Source organism: Westerdykella ornata (genome assembly GCF_010094085.1).
Source record: "Westerdykella ornata strain CBS 379.55 unplaced genomic scaffold EI97scaffold_8, whole genome shotgun sequence".
Taxonomy (NCBI): Eukaryota; Fungi; Ascomycota; class Dothideomycetes; order Pleosporales; family Sporormiaceae; genus Westerdykella; species Westerdykella ornata.
In genome coordinates this window covers 775523-799497 of record NW_022986858.1, presented here as the reverse complement: position 1 = coordinate 799497, position 23975 = coordinate 775523, and the positions used below count along the sequence as shown (strand labels likewise).

At 52.3% G+C, this 23975-nt stretch overlaps 10 protein-coding genes across 10 annotated transcripts; 4 read left to right on the top strand and 6 right to left on the bottom strand.

Moving 5' to 3' along the window:
- Positions 1-513: 513 nt before the first annotated feature.
- On the bottom strand, positions 514-1251 carry EI97DRAFT_314308 (uncharacterized protein). The gene has a single exon (XM_033794637.1). It carries the CDS (start codon positions 1113-1115, stop codon positions 570-572), a length of 546 nt encoding a protein of 181 aa, XP_033654781.1. The 5' UTR covers positions 1116-1251; the 3' UTR covers positions 514-569.
- A 76-nt stretch (positions 1252-1327) lies between these two features.
- On the bottom strand, positions 1328-4094 carry EI97DRAFT_457944 (uncharacterized protein; the record flags this gene model as incomplete). Its single annotated transcript, XM_033800865.1, has 2 exons — positions 1328-1350; positions 1406-4094. The coding sequence occupies 2 exons, from the start codon at positions 4092-4094 to the stop codon at positions 1328-1330; spliced, it is 2712 nt and encodes a 903-aa protein (XP_033654780.1).
- A 685-nt stretch (positions 4095-4779) lies between these two features.
- On the top strand, positions 4780-6831 carry EI97DRAFT_466747 (uncharacterized protein). Its single transcript, XM_033801550.1, has 3 exons — positions 4780-4974; positions 5037-6494; positions 6550-6831. The coding sequence occupies exons 1-3, from the start codon at positions 4972-4974 to the stop codon at positions 6637-6639; spliced, it is 1551 nt and encodes a 516-aa protein (XP_033654779.1). The 5' UTR covers positions 4780-4971; the 3' UTR covers positions 6640-6831.
- A 407-nt stretch (positions 6832-7238) lies between these two features.
- On the top strand, positions 7239-8208 carry EI97DRAFT_314255 (uncharacterized protein). Its single transcript, XM_033794636.1, has 3 exons — positions 7239-7537; positions 7658-8019; positions 8071-8208. The coding sequence occupies exons 1-3, from the start codon at positions 7478-7480 to the stop codon at positions 8177-8179; spliced, it is 531 nt and encodes a 176-aa protein (XP_033654778.1). The 5' UTR covers positions 7239-7477; the 3' UTR covers positions 8180-8208.
- A 367-nt stretch (positions 8209-8575) lies between these two features.
- EI97DRAFT_375849 (uncharacterized protein) lies at positions 8576-10045 on the bottom strand (the record flags this gene model as incomplete). The annotated part of the gene is made up of 2 exons (XM_033795531.1): positions 8576-9889; positions 9953-10045. 2 exons carry the CDS (start codon positions 10043-10045, stop codon positions 8576-8578), a joined length of 1407 nt encoding a protein of 468 aa, XP_033654777.1.
- Positions 10046-10723: 678 nt separating this feature from the next.
- EI97DRAFT_314243 (uncharacterized protein) lies at positions 10724-12891 on the top strand. Its single transcript, XM_033794635.1, has one exon. It carries the CDS (start codon positions 10899-10901, stop codon positions 12450-12452), a length of 1554 nt encoding a protein of 517 aa, XP_033654776.1. The 5' UTR covers positions 10724-10898; the 3' UTR covers positions 12453-12891.
- A 1368-nt stretch (positions 12892-14259) lies between these two features.
- Positions 14260-16262, top strand: EI97DRAFT_441974 (uncharacterized protein; the record flags this gene model as incomplete). Its single annotated transcript, XM_033799730.1, has 3 exons — positions 14260-14288; positions 14347-14557; positions 14613-16262. The coding sequence occupies 3 exons, from the start codon at positions 14260-14262 to the stop codon at positions 16260-16262; spliced, it is 1890 nt and encodes a 629-aa protein (XP_033654775.1).
- Positions 16263-17104: 842 nt separating this feature from the next.
- Positions 17105-17563, bottom strand: EI97DRAFT_375628 (uncharacterized protein; the record flags this gene model as incomplete). The annotated part of the gene is made up of 1 exon (XM_033795519.1): positions 17105-17563. One exon carries the CDS (start codon positions 17561-17563, stop codon positions 17105-17107), a length of 459 nt encoding a protein of 152 aa, XP_033654774.1.
- A 1294-nt stretch (positions 17564-18857) lies between these two features.
- On the bottom strand, positions 18858-19431 carry EI97DRAFT_314196 (uncharacterized protein). The gene has a single exon (XM_033794633.1). The coding sequence runs from the start codon at positions 19250-19252 to the stop codon at positions 18920-18922; it is 333 nt and encodes a 110-aa protein (XP_033654773.1). The 5' UTR covers positions 19253-19431; the 3' UTR covers positions 18858-18919.
- A 3434-nt stretch (positions 19432-22865) lies between these two features.
- On the bottom strand, positions 22866-23444 carry EI97DRAFT_489914 (uncharacterized protein; the record flags this gene model as incomplete). Its single annotated transcript, XM_033802229.1, has 1 exon — positions 22866-23444. A coding segment is annotated over one exon (579 nt), but the record flags the coding sequence as incomplete, so codon positions are not given.
- Between the last annotated feature and the right edge of the window lie 531 nt (positions 23445-23975).

Genomic DNA, 23975 nt, shown 5'->3' with positions numbered 1-23975 from the left:
CCAGGCCCGACGTGGGATGGCGGACGCCGGAGAGCGACCGAGAGCGACGGTGGACGGGCGCGACGATGCAAGTCGTGAGCAGCAATCAAGCTGGGAAGCGGCGACTATGGATGGTGTTGCGCGCAATGGCAACGGTGGAGGGCGCAGAATCGATACGTGTTTCACCAAAAGCTGGGTGACGGAGTCCTCAAAGGTGGCGCAAGGGTGGAGCAACGCTGTGGAACGAGTGGTGGGTGCGCCAGCCGAAGGTAATGCGGAGGCGACAGCGAGCGATAGCCACAAGGGAGGGACAACTAGGGAGGGCAAGTTGAGGCGCTCACGGTGAAGAAGAGGTTCAGGGAAGAGAAGTCGCAGACATGGTCTCAAAACGCTACCGGCGACAGAACCGCTGACCATCTGATCCTCGGGAGATGCAGGGGCACATTGAGGGCCCTGCTCTAATTATCTGATCTGTTTCGGTGGTCTGTGGCAAAGCCAAGCAGCACAGCCAGCCTCACCACGTAACCCTCTTCCCATCATGTTCAGAATCCTAGATCCTACGAAGAGTACTTTTGACTTGGTGAAAGGTATTAGCGGCTTTTATTATGGCAGAGCCGATTATGGAACAGTGGGGGACGTCGCATAGCAGACAGAGCTGTTACCACAGAACGAGGTATCCCTTCTCCTCCTCCACTGATTTGCCAAGAGAGGAAACAGAAACAGAAACGGAGACCGTCCATGGATATACCCAATAACGCCCACTTGATGCTGGAGTTGGTGGGTATGCAGATCCGAGAAAGTAGTAGACAGCCGATTCCATATGCCAGGGTGCAATCCTCCATACCCATTCCTTCCCTCGCTCGTCCTTCACCCAAATGTCGACATCCAGATAAACCGCCCTGGTAAAGAACAGACCCTCTTGGCCACCAACGCCGAATCCATCCGTCGAGAAGTCGTTTCCGGTACGCCGCGGAGTAGAAAGTATACAGAATTTGACAAGTGAAACCCCACCATGGCACGGTGGGGGGACGCAAAGCACGGCAACGCAAACATACCTTGAGCTTCTTGAGGTCACCCAAGCATTGCAAGTCAAACCTCGATTCAGAGGCAATGCACACTGTTTTGTAAGTGAACATGGAACGCCCTAGGCGTACCCGGAACCTGTGGTTAGTCTTTAGCAGTCATGGGATCTCCTGCATCCGCGTCGAAGACACCCTAATATGGGTATCATTTTTCGTGCGCGTCTTCGCTAAGATAGTAGTAGAAATCGGTTTCATCATAACCGTACTCCGGGAAATCATCTCTATGGTTAGTGTAGATGGCGTAAGTCTTCAGAGGCGGGCGATATTTACACTTTCATCTTCTTTGCGTCTACATGTCCAGTTAGCATGAAAGCCTCGGCGATTCGATCAAGCAGTGTACTCACCCGTTGGATCGCCGGCACCATCAAGGCCGCCATCAACTTCATCCAATGGCCTTTTCTGTCCTTGAGGTGAACCAAGGTCATTAAGTCCAGCGGATGGAGCGGCTTTGGACAGCGCTGCCACGGTCGCAATAACTTCCACTGGCTCGGTCATGGCCGTTTGATCATCGAAGTCGAGGTCGAACTCATCGTCGACTCTGCCTGGCTGTACCACAGGCTGATCGGTTTGTTCAGCACCAAACTCATCGTCGACGTCGTTGAAGTCAGTCTCATCCTCGTTCGCGACAGCTTGCTGGAATGTGCCGTAGGGCTGCCCAGCTTCGCCTTCTCCTTGATCGCTGGGGTAGCTCTGCCCGTCGGCATATGTGCTCTCTGCACCACCGTGTTCGTCTTCCTCGAAGTCGAAGGCATTATACTCGTCTTCCTCTTCGAAGCCTTCTTCAAACTCTTCCTCGCCATTATCAGGCTGTACAAACTCCGAGTCGGCTTGGTCACCTTGCTCGACATCTTCATACTCGGCAGGGAAGGCTTCCTCAGCGTGAACTGTCGTACTTTGGACCCCCTCATCACCCGTGTGCGGCAGATCTTGGTGTCCATCCTCTGTATTGGGCTCCAATAGATTAGTAGACCTCTCACCATCAGACGGTTCATCTCCGCGGAGGGTAGCTGAAGTAGAGGAGGTTTCGCGAGCTGAACGACGATCACTCTGTTTCACATCTTCCTCCTCATCATCACTGTAATCAATGTAGTCGTCGTCTGCTTGATCATAGTGAGCTGTCGTCTCTGGGGTACGGCTGGTAGCCAGGGGACCCGGCGTAGCGTTCGCAGACGCTTTCGAGGGCGTCTCTTCCTTTTGAATTACATCAGCGTCGGTACCATGGGTTGCGGGTTGCTGAGGGAGCTGGTCTGCATCCGCATCTTCCGCTTCTACTAAATCATGGCTGGGTTCTCCATTGCCTTGTTCGGGAACCTGGCCTGTCCTCTCAGCACCTTCGAAATCTTCTTCTAATGCCACTCCCTCTTGGCCATAGACTTCATCCTCCTGTTCGTATGCGCCTTCGCCTTCGCCTTCAGCTTCATATTGATCTTCCTCTTTGTCTGCGCCTGCATACTGATCTTCCTGCTCGTCCGCGCCCGCATACCGATCTTTCTGTTCGCCTTCGCCAGTATATTGTTCCTCGTGTTCACCTTCGCTGGCATGATATTCTTCGTGCTCGACTTCGCCTTCGCCTTCTTCCTCCCACTGCTCATTGTATTCATCAACATAGTTGCCAGACGACAACATACTGAAATGGTTGAGGCCTGCATCAATGGCTCGACGCAGTCCTGAAAAGCCAATGCCTTCTTGGACGGCTTTTTTGAGGTCGCTGACAAGAGCCGAGACCCGTGGGCGGAATTGCAGTGTGACATAGAAAGGTTCAGGGTCGGTCTGGTCATCCTGGGAGTGCAAGGTAGTGTAGATGTCGAGGAACTCGTTCAAGGTCGAGTAGGCACAGGCTGTACAATCTTCGTACAATTCCAAACCCTGGAAGCTATCGAATCGTAGTCCTAATTCTGTCTCATTACCCAGCTGGTCATTCAGCTTGGCTCTGCATGCATGAATGAGGTATAGAAAGGGTTCGTTAGCAATAGATTCGTCTTCCAGAAGCCAATCATCAGTATCGAAATCCCGAGGCTTGAACAACCATGATTCGGCCCCGTTGTAATTGACGGTTACAGGGTAGAGAGCGCCGCTTTGAAGTGTAGGTCCAGCGTCAACATTGTCAGCTTCGGAATAGGATGGGTCCACTGTTTCGTCTTGAGGTCCCTGTGGCGGGAAGCGTGCGTTCGCATCCTTGCCGTCTTCGGTGGTATCCACATCTGTGTTTGGGTCTTTATCAACTTCATGATTTTGTGCAACAGCGCTGGGCTCATGCGAATCACCGGACAGGCCACCCTGTTGTTGCTGCTCCTCAGCCTGACCTTCGTCTTCATCCGCTTGTGCGGTTTCAGCATAAGTAGCATCGGTCTGCGGCTGGTCCCATTGTTCTTCCTCACCCTGGCCCCAAGTCTGAGGCCATTCCTGGTGAGCTGCCCCCTCGCCCTCATCCGCATACACATCTGCTGCATTGTCCGCGCCTTCATCTGCTGTGGAGTCATTGTGAAGGTCATCTGCGGGTACATGTGGAGGACTCGGGGGTTGGACAGCACTGACATGCTGCTGTTCTGATACTTCAACATTCGCAACAGCTTCAAATGACTCTTGCGGCTGATCTTCATCATCCGAATAGTCTATGAGATCCTCGTCGAAGACAGTGCCTGGGGCGTCCGCGGAATTTGCTAGGTTGACTGGGACTGTTGCCTCATCTTGTGCGTCGGCGAGGCTCCCGACAGAAGCGTCGCCCGCGTCTTCTAAGACTAGATCATAATCGGCATCGTCATAGTCAATAAGGTCATCATTATCAACCATATAATCATCTTGGTCTTCTGTGGCGGTACGGATGTCGGCGTCACCATCTGTCCCAGCATCTTGGAGGGATAAGTCGTCATCGTCTCGCCGGTCCAGAGCACGCTCCGAGCTGGTATCGACGTTCATGTTCCCGTCGCCATCAACACGGTGATCAGTGTGAACGTCCATGGTATCTGCGAAAGAAACATTATCGCTGGAGAGGGGAACGCTGTTGCCAGAGAGAGGCGGCGCAGCTGCCGCCATGTTGTAGATGGATTGCGAGGTGACAGCGGTGCTCCTAGTGTCGGCGTCCGATACGGAAATACGGTGTGGTGAGTGAAAGGAGGGAAAAGGCGCCTTCTAAACGCGTCACTGTTTCGCGTGGCGAGCGCGAGAGCGGGGCAGTTGTGCCTGCGGGTCGTTCGCTATCTGACTGTTCGAGAAGCTAAACAAAGCACACAGATCGCATCGCGGTGGGCGGGTATGTGTAGAGAAACTCGGTGGTGAGCGTATTCGCAGTAAGCGGCGGGTAGAGGACGGTCGCGGGCAGCGAACAAAGGAGAAGCGCTGCCAAGCTACAGCTCGAACTGCTCTTAAGGGCGACAGAGAGCGTGGGAAATTGTGTGGGACCAGAAGAAACGTCCTCTTGTGCTGTAGCGAAAAGGGAACAAGAAGCTACACCGCGAAGAAAGCGTTTCGGGAAGCGTGGAGTCGCTGCGTTGTGGTGGTTGTCTGGTGTAGAAAAGTAATAGGAGTGGAGGGAGAGGAACAATCGATGGACCCTGGCCAAATTGGCCAGGCAGCCTTGGCAATCACGTGATGCCGTTTGGACACATCGCTGACAACCTTGGAACTTCGATGGATGTTGGTGGGGAGGAGCTCGCATCCATACACTTTGGTCTGAACAGCGGAAGAGATACTTCTGCAAACCCCTTCAGATCTCTGCCTACCCCCCCCCCCCCCCCCAACACGATTCCAGGGACATAATCTGGTGTGGGTCGTCCGCAAGCTCCGAAGTCTCATCCCCACGCTCCTCGACCACCACCGACTCTCCACTCCCAATCCACGCAGACGGCTGCCCGCGGGCTCGAAGTTGACACGCAAAACTCCTAGTGTCCTTTGGCAGTCAATCATTGGAACAATGGTAGGAGCATTGGCCCTTTGCGAGCTTGCGCACGCCTGGCAACAGTATCTGATTCCCCTTAGGTCGTTCTAGCAGCTTCAATATGCACGAGAGGCGGAAAGGCCGTTCTCTCCCGGCAGTTCCGTGAAATGCAGCGTTCGCGGATCGAAGCCCTCCTTGCCTCTTTTCCCAAGCTCGCCGACAGTGGTACCCAGCATACTACCTGCGAGCAGGACAACGTTCGCTATGTTTACCAGCCCCTGGACGAGCTCTATATGGTGCTGATCACCAACCTACAATCCAACATCCTACAAGACATCAATTCGCTCCACTTGTTCGCTCAGGTCGTATCGTCGATATGCAAGTCTTTGGACGAGAGGGAGATTCTCAAGAATGCATTCGAGCTGCTGACGGCCTTCGATGAGATTGTGACGCTGGGTTACAGGGAGAACTTGACGCTGAGCCAGATCAAGACTTTCTTGGACATGGAGTCGCATGAGGAGCGCATTCAGGAAATAATCGCTCGAAACAAGGAGTTGGAAGCTTCCGAAGAGCGCAAGCGAAAGGCCAAGCAGCTCGAGATGCAACGCAAGGAGATGTCAAGGTCCGCGCGAGTCGGCGGTGGTATGGGCGGTGGGTCGATGCGTACACCGCAATATCCTACCTTCACACCAAGTGTTCCTACCACTGTTCCTGATACATACGATTCGTACGAAGCGGCGAAGAAGACGGCTAGCAAGCCGTTGGCCCTGGGTAAGAAGGGCATGCAACTCGGGAAGAAGAGCAAGACCACCAATATATTCGAACAAGTCGCTGGCGATCTTCCCGTCGAAGCCGAGCCGCTTGTTTCCTCACCGAAAGCGAGCGCTCACCCTGCTCCCGCAAGCGCACGTCAGTCCCTCTCGTCGGACCGTGAAGCTGTGCATATTACGACCTCGGAGCACATATCAGCGCGCCTGGACCGTGAGGGGCTCCTCAAGACGTTTGAAGTCAAGGGCGAGTTACAACTCAAAATCTCAGACCCGGCTTTCACGCAAGTCAAGCTTGATTTACACGCCGGCGAGACTCGTGGCGCTCAGCTCATCACCCACCCCAAGGTCGATAAAACCGCTTTCCGGAACAGCAAGTCCATTCAACTCGCAGACACTACCAAGGGCTTTCCCTCCAATATGGGCATTGGCGTGATGAAGTGGAAGCTTGCCCCCAAAGCGGACGACATTTCCGATCCTCCCATTACCTTCAGGGTCTGGGTCGAGGGATCCGGCAAGATGTTCAACATCACCGTCGAGTATGAGCTTACTGGTGGCGATACCTTGAAGGACGTGTCTGTGACGATCCCCTTCAGCACCGATGAGCCGAACGTCTCCTCGTTTGACGCTGTATATGAAGTGAGCGGCGACAGCTTGGAATGGAACATCGGCACTGTGGACGAGGAGAACAGTTCCGGTAGCTTCGAGTTTGAAGCCCAGGCCGACAACGAGGCGGAATTCTTCCCCATGAGGGTCCACTTCAGCAAAACAAAACCTTTTGTTGACGTTAGCGTGAGTGTTCCTGTTGTTCTTGGTGTCGACCTCCTTTGTACTGACGCTCATCCAGGTATCCGCTGTCACCCTCCTTTCCATGAATCAGGAGATCAACTTCTCCAAAGACGTCAAGTCTGTTGCAGACGTTTACGAGATCGCTTAAGTGAGTTGCTTGGGTGTTTCACGGATGTGCGGTGTGACAACTCTGGGGCCGATGAAGAGTTCACAGGGAGCGAGCGAGCGAGCTAGCTAGTTAGCAGAGATAGACAGCTTTTACGTCAAAATACCTAGGTACGCATCAGGATACCTTGATGTATCTTATTGAGAGTCTTTGTCCGTCTCTCCCGCTCCTGGCAAAGCTCGTCCCTGTGCACATATCACCGTAACCGCAAGCCATGCAGTGATAAATACATATAGCCTACTCAATCCTCCCCAACCAGAGCCACAAAAGCCGTCCCGACACGTCTTTGCTGACTTCATACCATCGAATGCCCTCCGTATGCATACTGTCACCGTCGTCATGCATCAAATTCCCCAAAGCGTACCATGAAAGGTGTTTAGCTTCGGTCGGCGTGCATCAAATTCATAGAATAGACGCGATGGATTGAAAGGGCGCTAGTCCGAATCAGGTAATCCACGATCCATGTTGAGTGACGACGCAGCGTCTGGGGCTTCACAACTGCGCTTTTTGAGAGTTGAAGATAATTATAAGCAAGCTTGCTCTTGTTGGTATTTGCGATATTGCCCTTGAAAATGCGGGTTTGACGGTGGTCATATCTTGAGTCTATGCCGTCCGCGGGAGAGTCTCGGTCTCATCATGTCCTCCGACATCAACCTGACATACGCCCAGACATTTCTGCTTTAAAAGCCGTCTTCTCCGCCAGAATCTTCTTCTCTCCTCCACCACACTTTTCACATCCAGACGACCACCACCACTGCTAATTTCATCCACAAACACACCGAAATCATCTCCATATCCACTCTCAAAAAGCCTCGTCAACATGGCACCTCTTCCATTTGACCCAGTGCACTATTATTCCGTGCCTGAAGAGCACGTAGTGGTAAGTACACCCCATTCCATCAACGTCCTGGTATGGCGACGTGACCCAGCACATACACAACGCCGCCATACCAGGCTGCTCTGTCGCCTCGTCGCCTTGCTGATGCTGATATCTTTCTAGGACCCCGCCCTCAGTGATGATATGATCGGCTTCCTGTCGATCGTGGGTGTTTTCGTCGCGGGAATACTCATCTGCTTCCTCATCAAGTGCTACCGCCGCCTCGTCCGTCCCAAGCTCTTCAAGCAAGAGCAAGAAGACGATGAGCGCGAGGCGAACTCCGACCACATCGCCGCCGAGTACCGCAATATGAGGGCCAACGGCGCCGGCCAGGCCACGTCCCAGCACTGGAAGGCTCCTACGAGGACCATCGAGCAGGAGGACCGCCAGCGGGAAGTCCGCAACCTCAGGCAAGGTGGGAATTTCGAGGACGCCACCGAGGATCACATTGACGTCGAAACCCCTCCCACATTCGTAATCCTAACGTATGTCGACGCTTTTGCAGCCCGAAGTAACGTTGCTAACTGTTTCTGCAGCCGGCCCGAGAATGTCTACATCCCTCTTTGGCTTAGCCGGGAACCGACTCCCCCCCCTGTTTACCAGGAGTGGTGGGTTGTCGGCGGTGACGACAACGATTCTCGCTGAGACTGCAACCGTTTGATCGTGGAGTCGTGTCGGGGTCCGCCGGTGACGTGTTCGTCCTCACCAATGGTATCCGTGTGTATTGGATGTCGGCGAGATTAGATCAGCGTTACGGGAGGTAAATTGTTCGTGGTGGTTTCTAGACTGTTTCGTCGGGGATTTCTGGATTGCTTGTCGCGGTTTTCTAGATTGTTCGCATCGCGGTTGTCGTTGGGATATATACATCAAGGTTGAATGGTGGAGCGGTTGGGATCGATGCGTATTTGGGTCGTGCACCCGTTCGGGATATGTGCAAGGAATCGTCTGTACGATATATGATACTGTATAATGTCTAATATCTCCTTTTAACTGATTTTTCCATCAGCTGAGTGACTTCCGTGAAAATTTCCTGTGAATGTGCTAGACTGAATCGGTCACTGCGAGAGTCGTGCTTGGTCCATAGCTGCAAGGTGGGCTCTTCCGGAAAGACTCCAGTTCAACCCCAACGCAGCGAGCCGGCCAGTCGAGAAGGTCCATATTCTCTTCACCGAGAACCAGTGCGGCGGTGGAGACGATATTCGAGGGCATGGCTTCCAGCCACCAGATGCCCTTGACCTTGGCCGGGAGCATGGCATAGTGAGCATAAATCACCCAAGCCTCGGGGACCTGACGTTCTAACAGGGAGCAAAATTCCAAAGGCAGCTGTGTCATCCAGACGAAAACCGATGTCCAGTCAGCCAAGCTCGTGCTGTAAGTACCGTCCGCGTGACGCGTCTGCATGGTGAGTTGAGAAACCAGGGCGAAGCATTCGCGCAGCTTTTCCAGCGCTGAGCTCAATATCTCACTATAGGCGTCCGGATAGGTTGAGGTATTTGTCCACAGGGATTCCAGAGCACGGAGTTTATCATCTGTCTCTGTTCCTACTGCGGACGCTGGAATGGCCTTGGCCCACTCTTTTTTCATAAAGGGTCCGAACACGCCTTGATTGAGAGTATACCAGTGGGGAGTCAAAATGATAAGGACTCCTCGATAGATTCGTAGGACTTTGGTCATGGCGTAAGCCATTGCGGAGATAGCCTGTTGACGCTGAGCTGAGTGCGTGCAATGTTTCCAGGCGCACAGTAGACCCTGTATTTCATCGTCTACTGTAGCTGGGACCCACGAGGAAGCAATCGTCGAGAAACAAAACAACGCCTCGGCGTTTGTTTCCTTGACACTTTGAATTTCCTTTCGGTACTGGATTAGACCTTTGTTCAGCTGTTCAGTGGCAGTAGTGAAGTGGGTCTTCTTCTCTGTTTCGTCCACCATGCAACGAGACAGATGCAGAGAGGCAAGGGCGAGGACTCCGTGTATGATGAAAGGATATCCGGATGCAAGTCGTAGCATTGCCTCCGGCCAGGCGGCTTGACTCGGTCCGTCAACCGCAAGGGTTGCACTTGTGGCAGTAAAAAAGTGGTGCAAGCTGTGACGAAGTCGTGACTGCAGAGTTTCTGGGACATCCTGGAGGAGGCCGTCATGGAGAATGATATTCAACAGTGATGGTGCCGACGGAGAAGGTGCTGGTGTGTCGCGACCAGACGCCGGATTAGAGAGCACCAGAACTCGAGACAGACCCTCTTGGGCGAGATATTTGCTCACATCTGTTAGGGAGCGATCATTGGGAATGACAGGTTGAATACAGCATTCAAGCCCACGCTTGACGCAGTTTCGACATGATGGACGGGTTTGATCGCACTGGGTACAGGTAAGTCATACATGATTAATCCTGATTCTGCATTGACCTATCCAGTTACTGACTTTTATCCGTCGCTTCTTGCATGTAGCACATCCCAGCCTTGATTTCTGGTGAGGCCGACGGGTCGGCACAGATGTGGAGGTAGGGGTGGCCATGTAGGCCAATTGTCCTCAAGGCAAATGTGATATCCCCAGATCCATAATACAGTAAATGAAACGACCTAGGAGCGGCAAAGAACCGATTTGGAGAACGAAGTCCATGATCTGAAGTTGAAGAAAGGTTGACACTCGAAGGAAGTGAGACACACGGCTATACCCGAAACAGGCAAACGTCAGGCCCACCCCTGACGAAGATCCCGACATTCATTGCCCAAGCGCAGTTATGGTCTATCTTCCACACCCTCCGTTGTGAGAGAAGCTCCAAAACATAATGGCAGCGGTTCTAGTGATCGTACTCGCATGTACAGTATATCCGACTTTACCAGCGTCGTCATAGGCGGCTACCTATCAGCAAAGGGCACAGTGCCATACTGTAACCACACTCCGCATTCCCCGCAATATCTGGCATCCCCCCGACCAGAAATGCCTCGTGCCTGATAGTCCCCTGCACCGAACCCACGCGAGCCCACCATACAGTCTTCAACAATCTCGACTTCCATCTGAACTCCCAAGTCCTCTGTTGGTGAAGGCTCCTTTCAGCCTATCCGAGCTTGTTCTCCTGACCTGCGCAATTACCAGTCGGATATTATGATCAAGCTCCAGTTGCTTTGATTCCTAATGTATGGGTGTGCAGTTTGCACAGTTGATCTTGTTCACGGGGTTCCTGATCCAGCAGCGGGGTATAGCAATATGGAAGGTGACAAGTCGGTGAAGGTCATCCGCTCTGCGGCTACCGCATCCAGCCGTAAAGCGTTGCTCTTATTATCCTGCAACATGTTCTCAACTTCACACTCTTTTCCCTCCTCTCTCGTATTCTCTTTGACCTTTAACTTTCCTCATCAAGATCATAATGGCGAAACTCTCTGCCTTGGTAGGATCGATCTTCTGGGGAATACTGCTTCCAGGACTGGCTGCAGCACAATGCCCTGACTACTCTCAATACGCCTCACAAGTCCATGAACCACTAAGCTCGGGCAGATACCGTCTGTCCTATCAACGCCCGTCTGAGGAATGCCGCACCTTCAAGTCCGCACGTGTCGAAGACACCGTCACCCGGATGGAAGCTGTCATTAGAGACCCAGACCTCTATCGACTCTTCCAAAACGCGTACCCCAACACCTTAGACACTGCCATCAAATGGAAAGGCTACTCAGGGAGCAATCCGGAGGAAGAGCTGACCTTCGTCATCACCGGAGACATCAACGCCATGTGGCTACGCGATTCTTCCAACCAGATGCAGAGCTACCTTCCACTTCTGAACGCCAGCACTGATCCAAATTCGATCGCGAGTCTGTACAGAGGTGTTATCAATCTCCAGGCCAGATACTTGCTCACTTCACCACACTGTAACTCCTTCCAGCCGCCAGCCGAGAGTGGGATACAGAATGCTCCCAACCCTAGCCACGGGGATGATAATGTATGGCCCAACTATGACCCTCAATTTGTCTTCGAGTGCAAGTATGAGCTGGACTCTCTCGCCGCTTTCCTGGAGGTGTCCGCAAACTATTATCAAGCCACTGGAGACCACCAATTCTTCGAGAAGTTCCACTGGGTACAGGCAATCGAAGCAGTTCTGAAAGTCGCGGAGGACATGAAGACACCTACATATGGTGAGGATGGGGCCGTGTTGCGAAGTCCGTATACCTGGACCCGCCGAACCACCAGGGCGACCGAAACGGTTGCAAACGACGGCACCGGAAGCCCCGTTGCAAATGGAACAGGTTTGATTCGCTCGTTCTTCCGACCCAGCGATGACTCGACCATTTATCAACTGTTCATACCGGCCAACATGATGTTCAGTTCCTATCTGGCGATAGCCGCAGAAATCATGGGCAAGCTAAACGCACCGAATGCAGCAGCTCTGGCTCAACGGATGTCCACCCTGTCGAAGTCACTACACGATGCCATCGAGGAGCACGGAACAGTCAATCATCCCAAGTTCGGCAAAGTATATGCCTACGAGGTAGATGGATTTGGCTCGTCAACGATTATGGACGATGCAAACATCCCTTCTCTCCTTTCCGCGCCGTTCATGGGTTACCCGGTAGATCCTGAAGTGTACAAGAATACGCGTAAACTCGTGTTATCTGCGTCCAACCCGTATTACATGCGAGGGTCCGCTATTACCGCGGTGGGCGGCCCACATGCAGGACTGGGTATGGCTTGGCCGATGGCATCGATAGTTCGAATTCTGACAAGCGACGATGATGATGAGATCATCTCTGAATTGAGACAGATCCTCAGTACCACGAATGGATTGGGCCTGATCCACGAGAGCGTGAACAGCTTTGATGCTGCTCGGTGGACGAGGCAGTGGTTCTCGTGGGCGAACGGCTTGTTTGGCCAGATGATATTGGATTTGGAGGCGAGGAAACCGGGTATCCTGAAAACGAGCTTTCAGTAGGTTGAGTCGGAGGGAAGTAGTTTTGAGGGAACTTGGAAGTTTGACTCGGCGGGAGAGTTTGGGGGGACTTGGAAATGGACAGGAGTGGGTTCGAAACATATATAACTCAGGGATACTAGGTTAATCATGTATATGGAGCTTTCGATAGCAGTGATCTCCTGATTCATGCCGGAACATACTTAGTGTCCCTACCTCATTATGTGTTCCAAACGAGTGCCTTGAGATGTACATGCGGTTTTAATGATCGTAAACACCAGGTCCATAACCAAAGATAGCTGTTGTTGCAAGTCCCGTTTGGAATGATATGAGTGTTATGTAGAACTTAGCGCGCCTGTAGTCTTTCATGTAGTCACAGCTTCATTATTGGCCCTTGATTCGGAAAAGTGTAAAGACGTCACACGTGCTGGCAAAACGCGGGCTCCTTGGTTGACGCCAGCACGTCCTTGGGACGTGCACAGCCTCGGCGCGCTTGTGTTGGAGTTTCATCCTCATCAGTCCCGTTGAAACGCCAGCACACCATCAGAATCCATCATCCAAACGAAAGCATTATGGGCATCCCATGTCATACAGTATCAGAGATTCACGGTTCAGATTTCTATGCTAGAGTGGAAGTCAGCCCTGTTGCCGTATCGTCCCGCATCGTTTCGGACTTCGCGCGTGGATCGTGCTGCCACGTGCAGGGGATGGCCACGCTGTCGCGCGTAAAGATCCGGTCGATATGGGGCCCCAGCAATGATGAGAGCATTCGTTGTCGATCATCTAGGAGTGGCTGATAGTGGGTGCAGTCGAGTTCTGTTGTTGTTGCATATGGGGACACAGGGGCATACACGGGATGGTTCAGCTTGGAGCCTTTCGTGGCAATCGAGCCTGTAATCCTCCTCTCAACAACAACCCCTCGACAGCGCCGTGAAGCGACTTCTTCCTCGCCATGCGTCTGTTCTGTGTAGAAGACGCGTGCTAGAGTTGATTGATGATGATTCGCAGCAGCGCGCTAAAACAAGTTTAATGAGCAGCTGAATCGGACCATTGAGAAAAGCGACGGCTCCACGAGGGAAGAAATGACAAAAGCAGCCCGCGGCGGCTGCGCCAACCGACAGCCCATCAACGATTCATGATTCGGCGAACGATGCAACTCCCAGGCCTAGCGCTCTCCAATTCTCTTTCCTCTTTTGCAAGCCTCGTGGGCCGTTGGCAGCTGGTCGGTTCTGGTCGAGGACGGCGCCATGGCGAGCAGCCCGAACGGCGCCGCTTCCGGACGGTCCCATTCAAGATTACGATCCACCTCCATCTTTCATTTCTTTCCAGTTCCTCCTCTGCCTTCCGCTGTTCTTGTTGTTGAAAAGCGCCCCTTTTGCTCATGTTTCAATATCTCTGTTTCACTTAGGACTCATTCTGGCTCTCAAGCGCCTGCATTAAGCGCCTTGTCCTCATCCTCCCACACCAACATTCTCCCCGATGATGTGACCAATTGGACGCTCCCACATTGCCGCCTACACGCCGTTCAAAGTGCTTCAACATAAAAATCTCTAGCAGAAGCGCATTGCTGAGCCCTCCACATCCCTGTCCGTTTCATACGCTGTCCAGTTGCACCATAATCGACACTCCAGAAATACTTATAGCCCGCCGACCCTGTGAACGGCATCCCCAAACAAACGCCGAGACTGCCTCAGAATCAACATGGGACGCAGTCCGTGACACAAATCTTCGGAGAAACATGTACAACGATTGGTAGATGCCGGGATCAGAGGCAGTGCGGCTCAGCATCTAATTGTCCACCACGTTTCAAGGCTTCTTGGGATTGTTGGCCATGGCTACCGCTCTTGTCGCTTTCTTATTGTACGTCCTCCCTCGAGACCTCACTATATGAGCATTCGTGGCTCATTCCTCATCGCAGTGATTGTCCGGTTCCGGCACGATCCGTGGAGCTGCTGGGTTCTTGGGACAACTTTCAAAGGCCATACTCTTTGACGCAAGATAAAAAAAGGGGACCAGGACTCTGGGCCGGTTGCTTCACGTTTCGAGACATCCTCTGCGACGGAGACCCTGGCAACCTCGGCCCAAGAAGAGACGGTGCTCTGAAGGTTGGAGGTACATATTGGTACTACGTAAGTTCTTACACACCTAGTGCGAAGAGGAGAGATGTTGTATTGACCCTTTTAGTACAGAATCAACGACTTCGAGGAACTTCACAACCCTTGCCAGCCGTCTACAACTCTCTGTCCTTTGCTCCCTGGTCAACGTCTGAACATCCTCGAGGTGCCGATGGAGTCCGGAAGTCAAAGCCGTTCCCAGTCCTCTGATGTGTTCACTCGCAATCCTGCCGACAGATATTTAACTCCAGTGCCCCCAAAGCCTTTTGTATATCCCCGGCTCGGGGATCTCTGCATACTGCCATATACGGCTCCCACGCTCACAGATGACACTCCGCGGTCCGCAACGTATCCAGGCTCGGCGCCTTCAATCACATATTCACTGAATCAACGATCGAAGAGTGCTTCGACTTCTCCTCTTCTGGGCAATGCCTCAAGTTTCATCGACTTGAGGACCTTGAAACAGAAAGTCATCAATCATAAGGGGTCAATACCACATGCACAGCCGCGACATGCAAAAGAGCTTCAAATTGGAGCACCTGTTCTCATAAGTACAACTGCAGAAGACATGGCCTTGGTGCCTTTACCCACCCGAAACGCTTCGGCTGCTTTGTCATCACCGGAACAGGTTGCAAATCGACTCAAGGAATTCTCTCCTTTGGGTTCACATCCCGTCGACCCTGTGAAGGACACTCCCCCCGACCGGCACGGTGCAAGTGAGGAGGGTTCATCCACCAGACGTCGTTCTCAGAGCCATCCCATCAATGTTTCAGTTGTTGACGTCAAGCTGCGTCGAGAACGAGCAAACTCGGCTGACACTAGACGAACAAGGCATTATCATATCTTCTCCAACCAACCCTGGATCAGTTCTCCCAAGGTGCCGGCCCAAGGGTTTGCCCCTGTGGAGCTCGACGGCGTGCCTGCCCCAGTGCTCCGACGACCAGCTTTAACCATCACCCCTCCTTCGAGCACTGCAGTCGAGCGCCCTCCGTCACGACGTGACCTAGATGGAACCAGAAACTTGAAGGCCACAACGCCACTAGATAAGGAACTCCCCGCTCTACCAAGATATCTAGTCCCAGCTCCTTTGTTCGCCTGTAACTCAGCCGGTCCTAGTCCTGTGCTGCGAGGCGAGAGTGAAGACGCAGACTCTCAACAGTCTGTTTCACATCTACCGACTGTGCATTCAAGGGAAACCGATCTATCTCAGGAGGGTATGGATTCTGATGCAAGAAGTGATACAAGTTCAGATAGGAGCGCGGAAGCTTCTCCCGCGTCGAGCTCGTTTACGATCAACTCGACCCCTTCAGACTCACCGCAACATCAACCACACACCTTTACGACCGACAAACAGCTGGAATATGCCAGTAATTCTCCTACTCTCGAAATGTCCCATCAAGACAGCGAAAGAGAACCTACCTCACCGGACCCCGTTGACGCCAGTGAAATCCCTTTCCTCAACATCCCCGAGCTGGCTGTCACAGATATGGCGGACGACCAACCAAACGACGACTCAGACCCCAAACGACGTCGACGCTATGGATACTCCGGTATTCACATCCCTCTCATTGTCCCTGAGTTGGGCAAGGATTCGGAAAGCAAGATAACTAGCACCTTCTCACTACCAGCGGTGGCGCCGCTCTCTGAGAGAGGCTCCTCGATTGGTCTGCTTGAGGAAATGGTTAGCGAATTTGGCTTTCTTGGGGAGGCTGTACACTAGAACTGGATTTCCACAACTACGGTCATGGACTTCGACTTTTCATTTATTGCATACCGGCCCAGTGTACTGCATCTGGGGGTCACGGAGCGGCCTACATTTTCATCTATTCGGAGGAACTGATTTTTACGCATGTTGACACGGTTACATACCAGATTTTGCATCATTTTGTCAGAGGGCTTTCGTTGTAACGATCATAGCGATGGCGTTGACAGAGGGATCCATGTGCAGCAGCTAGCTAGCTATGAATGTGGAGTACCTAGAAGTTTTACAGCTGAAATTCAAGTACTTCAAATACGCGCGCTTTTTTCTCAATCTTGCGTGACTTCTCTTTTGACTTCCGAACCCACTTACACCTGTGGACCAACTGTGATTCCGGATTGGGTTAGCGGGTCGGTAAATTCTCGGGGTATTCTCCACGTCACCTGCATTGGAGTCTTCCCGACCTTCCATCCCACATTCAGGTTACACTTGCATCTGTTCCTTGCAGCAGTCGGACGCTCAGTGGTGACATTCCAATCGTGGAATGAGCGTATGCTGTGAGTATCTTGCCCTTTCCAGCCCAACCAGCATGGAATCTGGCCATTCGATCTCGCACTTGTACCTAATGTATACTCCATTCATCAAGTCCGTTTCCGCATTACAGAAGCAGAGATATACAAAATAGAACACATAGCGAGCTTACTTCATTAGATTAAACAGGCCGAAGCCATTTTCTTTCCAACGAAATGACAAACCCCATCCAAAATTGAAAATAAGGGAAAACCGTATCAGCAACGCGACCATCCGGGCCCGGCAGATAGGTATATCCTCCAAACGTATTAACTGGGTATTCGAAAAGCAGATCACCCCGATGAACCCTCAAGTCCGAATTGCCGGATTTTCGTCCTAGCCTTCTCGTCTTGGACGAGAAGCAGACACTCCTCGACTGTATACTTCCGATTCTCGTTGCCACGGGGCTTCTTCTTATCCGCGAATCTGATGTGCGTCTTATAATGTTGTATGCAGTTGTCGTTGCGAGGGAACTCTTTGCCACATATCTCGCAGCGAGATTTCATTACAGGGAAATGGGATGTCTGCTCATGGCGTCTGCAGTGTTCCAACCTCTTGTACCGGTCCCCGCATATCTTGCAGCTGTGCTCGTACGGTTTCTCAACGGCCCAAACAGGCCTGCAGTCAGCGGGCGACGCGGGCCTCTTGCGGCACCTGGGCCCATCTTTTCTCCGTTTCTGGACCGCGGAAGGTGACCGTTGTAGTTTCACGCCTTTCGCTCCAGTGGACCGATGCAAGATTCGACTCTGCATTCTCCCTAGGCCTCTCTTCGTCTCTTCTTTTTTGGCCGTTGGAAACTCCTCGCTTGGGCGATGATCCTCCTCATGAGGACCCACGAAGCTCCCGTGGGCGTGAGAAAAGGATGGAACCATGTTATCGATGTCCTCCGCTTTCAAGTCGACCCAACCATCTGATACTGTGTCTCCAAGAATCTCCGGTCTATTGGCAGCCAAGGGATCCAACGGCGCGGGATAGTCGTCTTCGATCCAGCTGAACGCAGACGAAGCACCCCATGGGCCCCCACCGGACACAAAGTTGACATCGTCTATATCATGCTGCCTTTCGGACCGTCGTGGCATAAAGTCGTATGCCGTAGCACCCGCCAGGGTTGTATATGGAAGGCCGGTCAGCATGGATGCCGGCGCACTTGTCGACAGATTGTAGAGACCATCGCTTTGTGAAGGCACCTTGGGATGCTGGACGACCGGCAATCCGTTGACGGGCTGTAGTTGCTCATATGGGTTTACTACCAGGAAACTGTCTTGAGAATGGAAGGTGATGGGGCTCCGCCCACATGTTGTCGGCGTCACCGGGGTGGAGAAATCGAAACTGTGACAGTATGAAGATTGACTCGAAGCTAACGAATCCCTTCGCCCTTCATATGGCATCGGTGTCATAAAACCGGATGACAGGAGCTCCGGACTCATCTGGAAGACGTCCTCAGCCTTCGCTTGATGTGACGATCTGTCTGAAGCCATTGTGGATGTGACGTGGTCTTGCTGTCCGACGTTCACTGCGGCCATCAGTTGACATTCCGAACAACGAGAGCGAGAGTATAAAGAGTAAGTTACATCTGGATGGGCTTACAGTGGAACGAACAGCGGCTGGGCAGGTGAGCAAGAGAGTGCTCACGGAGTGGTACAGTACATGCGGAGAGAAAGGGGAAGGGGGTGAGAGTGATGCTTTTGAATCAGGGTCCTCACTCGAGCGTTACGGACGCCACCTAAGAGAACGACTGACCTTTGTGACACCTCTTACACCGCGCCAGGACGCGGCAGAGGCAAGACCAGGAATGGGGCGATGCACACTAGTCCGTCTACCAACCGTGGAGGCGGATTCCAATGAGATACAGGAATTGGAAGAAGGTTGTATTGCAAAGGGACTGCAAGGGCACATGCGTGATCTCGAAATCGAGAGGCGACAGTTCAAGAGATATCAAAAGCTAGGAGAAGAAGGGGTGTACAGGGACCTTGCGGCAGCTTAAAGTAAACTCATCACAGTTTCCGACACATCCATCTAGGATTACCGGACAAGAGCCTGACGGACAGGCCCTGCAACAGATTGTTTGAGGATCCAGTCGCTGTTACATCGGCTTTCGTCAACGCCTCTCAAGAAATGGTACCTCGCCCTGCCCAATGGGTAACCAACCCACAGCCACCCCCGACACCTGAGACCGCCTTACTGTTCTCAGCGTCTCCAGTGCAGGTTGAGCATGCAAACATCATTGCAGTAGTAGAGCATGCATCCGCCAGCCCCTTCAGTATGGGGTAGACTGTTTTCACTGAGTGGCTGTCAACTGCGTTTCCGTCCAATGCATTTCGTGATCGAAACGGGCTCCACCGAAGGGGACCCACTGCCCTGAGGAATGCAGATCGACTGTGAACGCCACTCAACCATGGGTGCAGAGCCAAGATTCTTCTTCCAGCGAACGAATGGAGCATCAAACCTTGCGGGAGTTTGCAGATGCTAAGTTTGAACTCATGTCGGGCATGATTTCGAACGGCAACCGACCATCTTTGATGACATCGTCTATTCAGAGACCGTAGTCATCAACACCATCAACTTATTGTCCCATTTACACAGCCTATCTCTCTCTCTGTCAGGGCAACGGAGCTGTACTTGCAGTCCTGGGGGTGCTGGGTCACGATTGGGTAAAGCCAGGACTGCTGTGTAACTGAGCTAACCCCGGGGATCCTGTCCACAATTCTCCGCTCTTCCACGACGGACACAATATTGACGGAATTCCAGGCTTTACCTAGCAACAACATTTAGCTTGACCAACACGTCCCACTTTGTTTATGGACGAAGCTGACACCTGTGTAGGGTGTCGGGGCTGTCTAGTGGTACCTTGCCATCACCAGGCAGCTTGGACAAGCCCCGAACCGCAGAATATCTCATCTTGTGCCTTAGTAAACCCGTTATTCGCTCCAGCGGACACAATTGATCCAGTACGGCTAGGCTAACGGTGAGCCATAGACGCTAGCGGATGGGTTCACCTCATTAACCTTCCGACGCGTCTTGACAGTTGCAACACTGCTAAGCTTCATATGCAGAACACTGAGGAGGGAATTGGTCAATTTGTGCCACCGCCCAGCCGGAAAGAGACGCTGTCATGCCCTCGAAAACCTGGGAAGTACCTGCAGACATGAGGACGTACAGTATCACTCATGATGGTTCAACTCCGATCCTGCAGGCATCCGCGCATCGATACACAAGATACGGTCATACTGAACTGTCCAGATCCCTGACATTCAGAGAGTTGAATTGCTGTCATGGCATCTAGAGGCCTTTCTCACTCTTGCGGCCGCCCCGATTGTTCATTGCACGCAGCGGCTGGCTGGAACGCGGGAAGTTGTTCTTTTCCGATTGCCACTCTGCGAGGTCCATTCCGGTTGACGCATGTGTTCATGACGGGCAGCATGTCTGCAGGCTGGTGCAGTGTTGATCTTCTGTCGTCCACCTATCAACAGAAGGGCTCAAATGCTAGGGTTCGGCACCCAAATACTTCCCCCACGCAGGACGAGCCAGAATGACTGTCTTCAAGTGCTCATTGTACTCATCCAACGGTTTTTGCATCACCAAACAACCACAACATGCAAAGATCGCCCGGGCCACAGACACTATGCAGGTTGTACCCATCGGTGAGACGCGCAAACTCGTACTTACGTACAGGCAAGGGGCAGCAAATGAACCGTGAAGTCGCGTCTGCGAGGTACACGCATGTTTTGTGCGATGGTCACTGGCAACGACAAGAAGATCGGTCGGATAATTGATGGGAAGAGCAGAATCTATGTGGCGCCGTACCGTGTCTGATCGCTGTAGGCTCTCCACTCTGCACAGAGGTCAGTGTGTACACAGTAGGTATCGCAATGCTGTGGAGATTGCTGCAGGCCCCAACCGATCACGCTGCAACCTGTCGACAGATGCCAGGAGACTCGAGCGATTGCGGTCGTCAGGGGAAACAGCAGTCTAACGGCAGATGAGCTAGCGTGTGTCCCTATCCGTTTTCCGTGTCGATTCCCCCATGCAGATTCAAACCTACATTTCGTTCCTTGAGCACCAGAGACAAGCCATCGAAGGCCAAGGCCGACTGGTCCGTCTCAGAGGGCTGGCGCCTGAGCCAAATCCACTCCGGGCTTCCCCACCCGCCGAGTGTGCCTGGTGACTTTTCCTCCGCTCCACGAGGCGCTCTTCTGATAGCGTATGAGCGATTTCCCCTCGTGTAAGTCTCAGAGAGGACTACATGCTCCTTTCTGGCGGCCTACCACCCTCCAATCACCGCCACTGACGTTGCTGTCCCGTACTTGGGAGGAAACATGCCCCCATGACCGACCAGACCTGAGGTCAGCCCACAGCTGTGTCCGAGAGTGGTAGTAACCGCCCTGCCCTAATGGTCGCCCCACAGAAAGCAGCTCTGGATGCGACGTGGATCCATCTGTGCTACACACCTGTTCTTTCCTACCTGTATTGGATGGCGGAGTGAACACTTGGCCTTGGAGCCGCGAACCATCCCCATCCTATGACTGCGCTCTCTCCACAGTCGTTCGACTGCATTGATCGAGAACAGTGACTCGGGGGTTCTGGCCGATACCGAATCCCTTTCAACGCTCATCATGATGTTGGCCACGGCACTCGTCCGAGATTTCCCTTTCCCTCTCCCTTAATGTGTGTGTCTGGAGGCGGGGAAGCGGGTGTTCAGCCGGATGTCTCAAGCGCTGAGTGCCCAGCTGGATTCTCGAGGTGATCATGAGCACTGAAGGTAGAGGGTGCATACTAGTCTCCTTAGGAACCCCGTTGCAGTAGTAAGACAAAGCTCGTATGTGGAGGTGGTCATGGTGGTGGGCATGCGGAACCTTTTTGGTGGGGTTGCTGCTAGATAGGGTTTGAGTCGGAGACTTTGGGGATTTGAGGTGGTGTGGTCTGCTATGTTTTCGGACACTCCGGGGGGTTGGTGGTTTATTCGCTGCCAACGAAAATGTCTTCCCTAGCTGGGCCATGCGCTCACTGTTTTAAATGTCGTCGTCTGCGACCTCGTAGATAGCTGCGAAGTGGAATGGTCAGAGTTCTACTACCAGTCCTGAGAGTTGCCGTCACCTCCACGTATGACACCGGCCACGCTATCTACTGAGTAGTTTCAAGCCATTTTGCTCATGCAGGCTTGGATTTCATGCTCTGGACACATTAGGAACATGTTAGCTTGGGGCGGAACATCGTTTTTGGAGAAGGGGTAGAAGATCCTCTCATCTATAGAATGTCGTTCATAGAATGTCAGGGAGGTGTCGACTCTCGAGACTCCCCTAGGTCCTTCCTCGCCTTTGGTCATCATCGGTGGCCAGGTTCGACCTCTCAGTGTTCTAAGAAATAGCAGTGGTAGAGTTTAGAAGAAGCAGAGGAAGGATTAGCTATACCTATTGCCTCCTTCTATGTCTGACTAAACATCGCCTCGCACTTCTTCTGTACAGCGGGTTTCTACGTTGAATCAAATATCTTGGACCAGCACCGATTACACCGCACTTGCAACTGGTTTTAGAGCGTCTGTGTCTAGGCAGGATGATAGTTAAAGCTATAGGCTTTTGATATCCTAAACAGCTTGCTAGCAATAGGCTTGCGCTGCGCAAGCGAATTGAATATACAGGGGAAGTACAGAGCGGTGTTTCCTCTGTACTGTAGGTTTGCACATAAAACTAAGCATCTTTCACGTGCACAGATATAGCAGCACTTGCAATAGGCTTTATATCGCCTGTCTAGACAAAATCATGTTAGAGCTGTAGGCTCGGATAAGGCAAATAGTTTGCTAGCAACGAGCGTGCGCCGCGTGGAGAATCTAAACCAGAGACGAGGTACAGCGTAGTCGTTTCCTCTGTACTAAATCAAGCATCTTAGACATGTAGAGTCGCCCACCGCCTGGCGCACGTCCCCACCTGGCGCCCGAAAATCAACATGTTCACGAGAATCATTTTGAGGCTATTGAGCCACGCGCAATAGCTATTATTACAAGATTTTTTAGAGTAATAATAACAAGCACAGTTATTATATTGTTTTGGCTTATTCAGATTATGTGACAAGGCATTTGGGGCGGCGTATTGCATGACCAGAGCGAGACGTAGGAACAGCATCATTCTCTACCTCGATAGGATCCTGAGCAGCTGTCGGAGGAGCTGCTGCTAGAGAAGGCTGGAGGCTCTTTCTCTTACCTCTTTGGGACACCTTGAGGTCATTTTGGAGTTGAGTTTTGAGCTCCCGGGCTATACACTTCTCCTCGCGAGCAGCAGCTTTTTCAGCTGCCTCACGCTCATGCTTCTCTTTTGCAACAGCTCTGTTGAGATGACGTTCTTCAAACATCTGAGCTTTAGCAGCCTTCTTCTCTTCTCTAAGCCTTATGGCCATGCTTTTCTGGTATTGTACAAGCTGATTATCCCGGTCCTTCTGCTCCTGACGAAGCCACGCATCACTCACTTTTTGAGGTGACCAGAAGACTGCTCCACCATTGTATTCAGGTGGTGCCTCAAGTAGCAGGGCCTTGCCACGCTGCCTATACTTCTGCTCATTGACTAGAGCCTCTCTGAGTTGATTGACCTCATGTTGTAGCAGCGTGTTCTTTACTGAAATTGTATGGATCGTACGGCTGAGCTTCTTTGTGTTAGAGTCTTGCAAATTGTCTACTGCTTGCTGGAGTAATCATTCAATCTTTCTCCAATCTGAAGCGCTAAGTACTGATGATGAGGAGCTGCTGAACTAGGCCGTACGCTCTCTAGTGGTGGTTTAAAGCGCTCGAGTATCGCGTTAGGGTTGAGCGGGCTGATGCCAGTTGTTTCGAAAGCTTTGCATACAAGCATAGGATTCTTAAAGGAAGAGGACCAGACAGTATAGAAGAGTGTAAAGATGTCAGATTTGATGATATCTGAAGATGTCACGGTGACAGAAAGATTGAATGAAGATGGGTTGACTGATTGTATTCAGGTATGTGCCTGTGTGTGTTTGTGTGTGAGGCTGGGGCCTGACACCGGTTTTGATGTTCCTTCTCTGGGCACCAAGGCTGCGCAGGGCACTAGCCACTGCAGAATCACTAGCCACATATCCTCAGACAGTACCGGTACAGACACCTTCTCCCAGTCCTCCTCTCCAGTCCCAGATGGGATGTCCATAAACTGGCTTACCATCTGA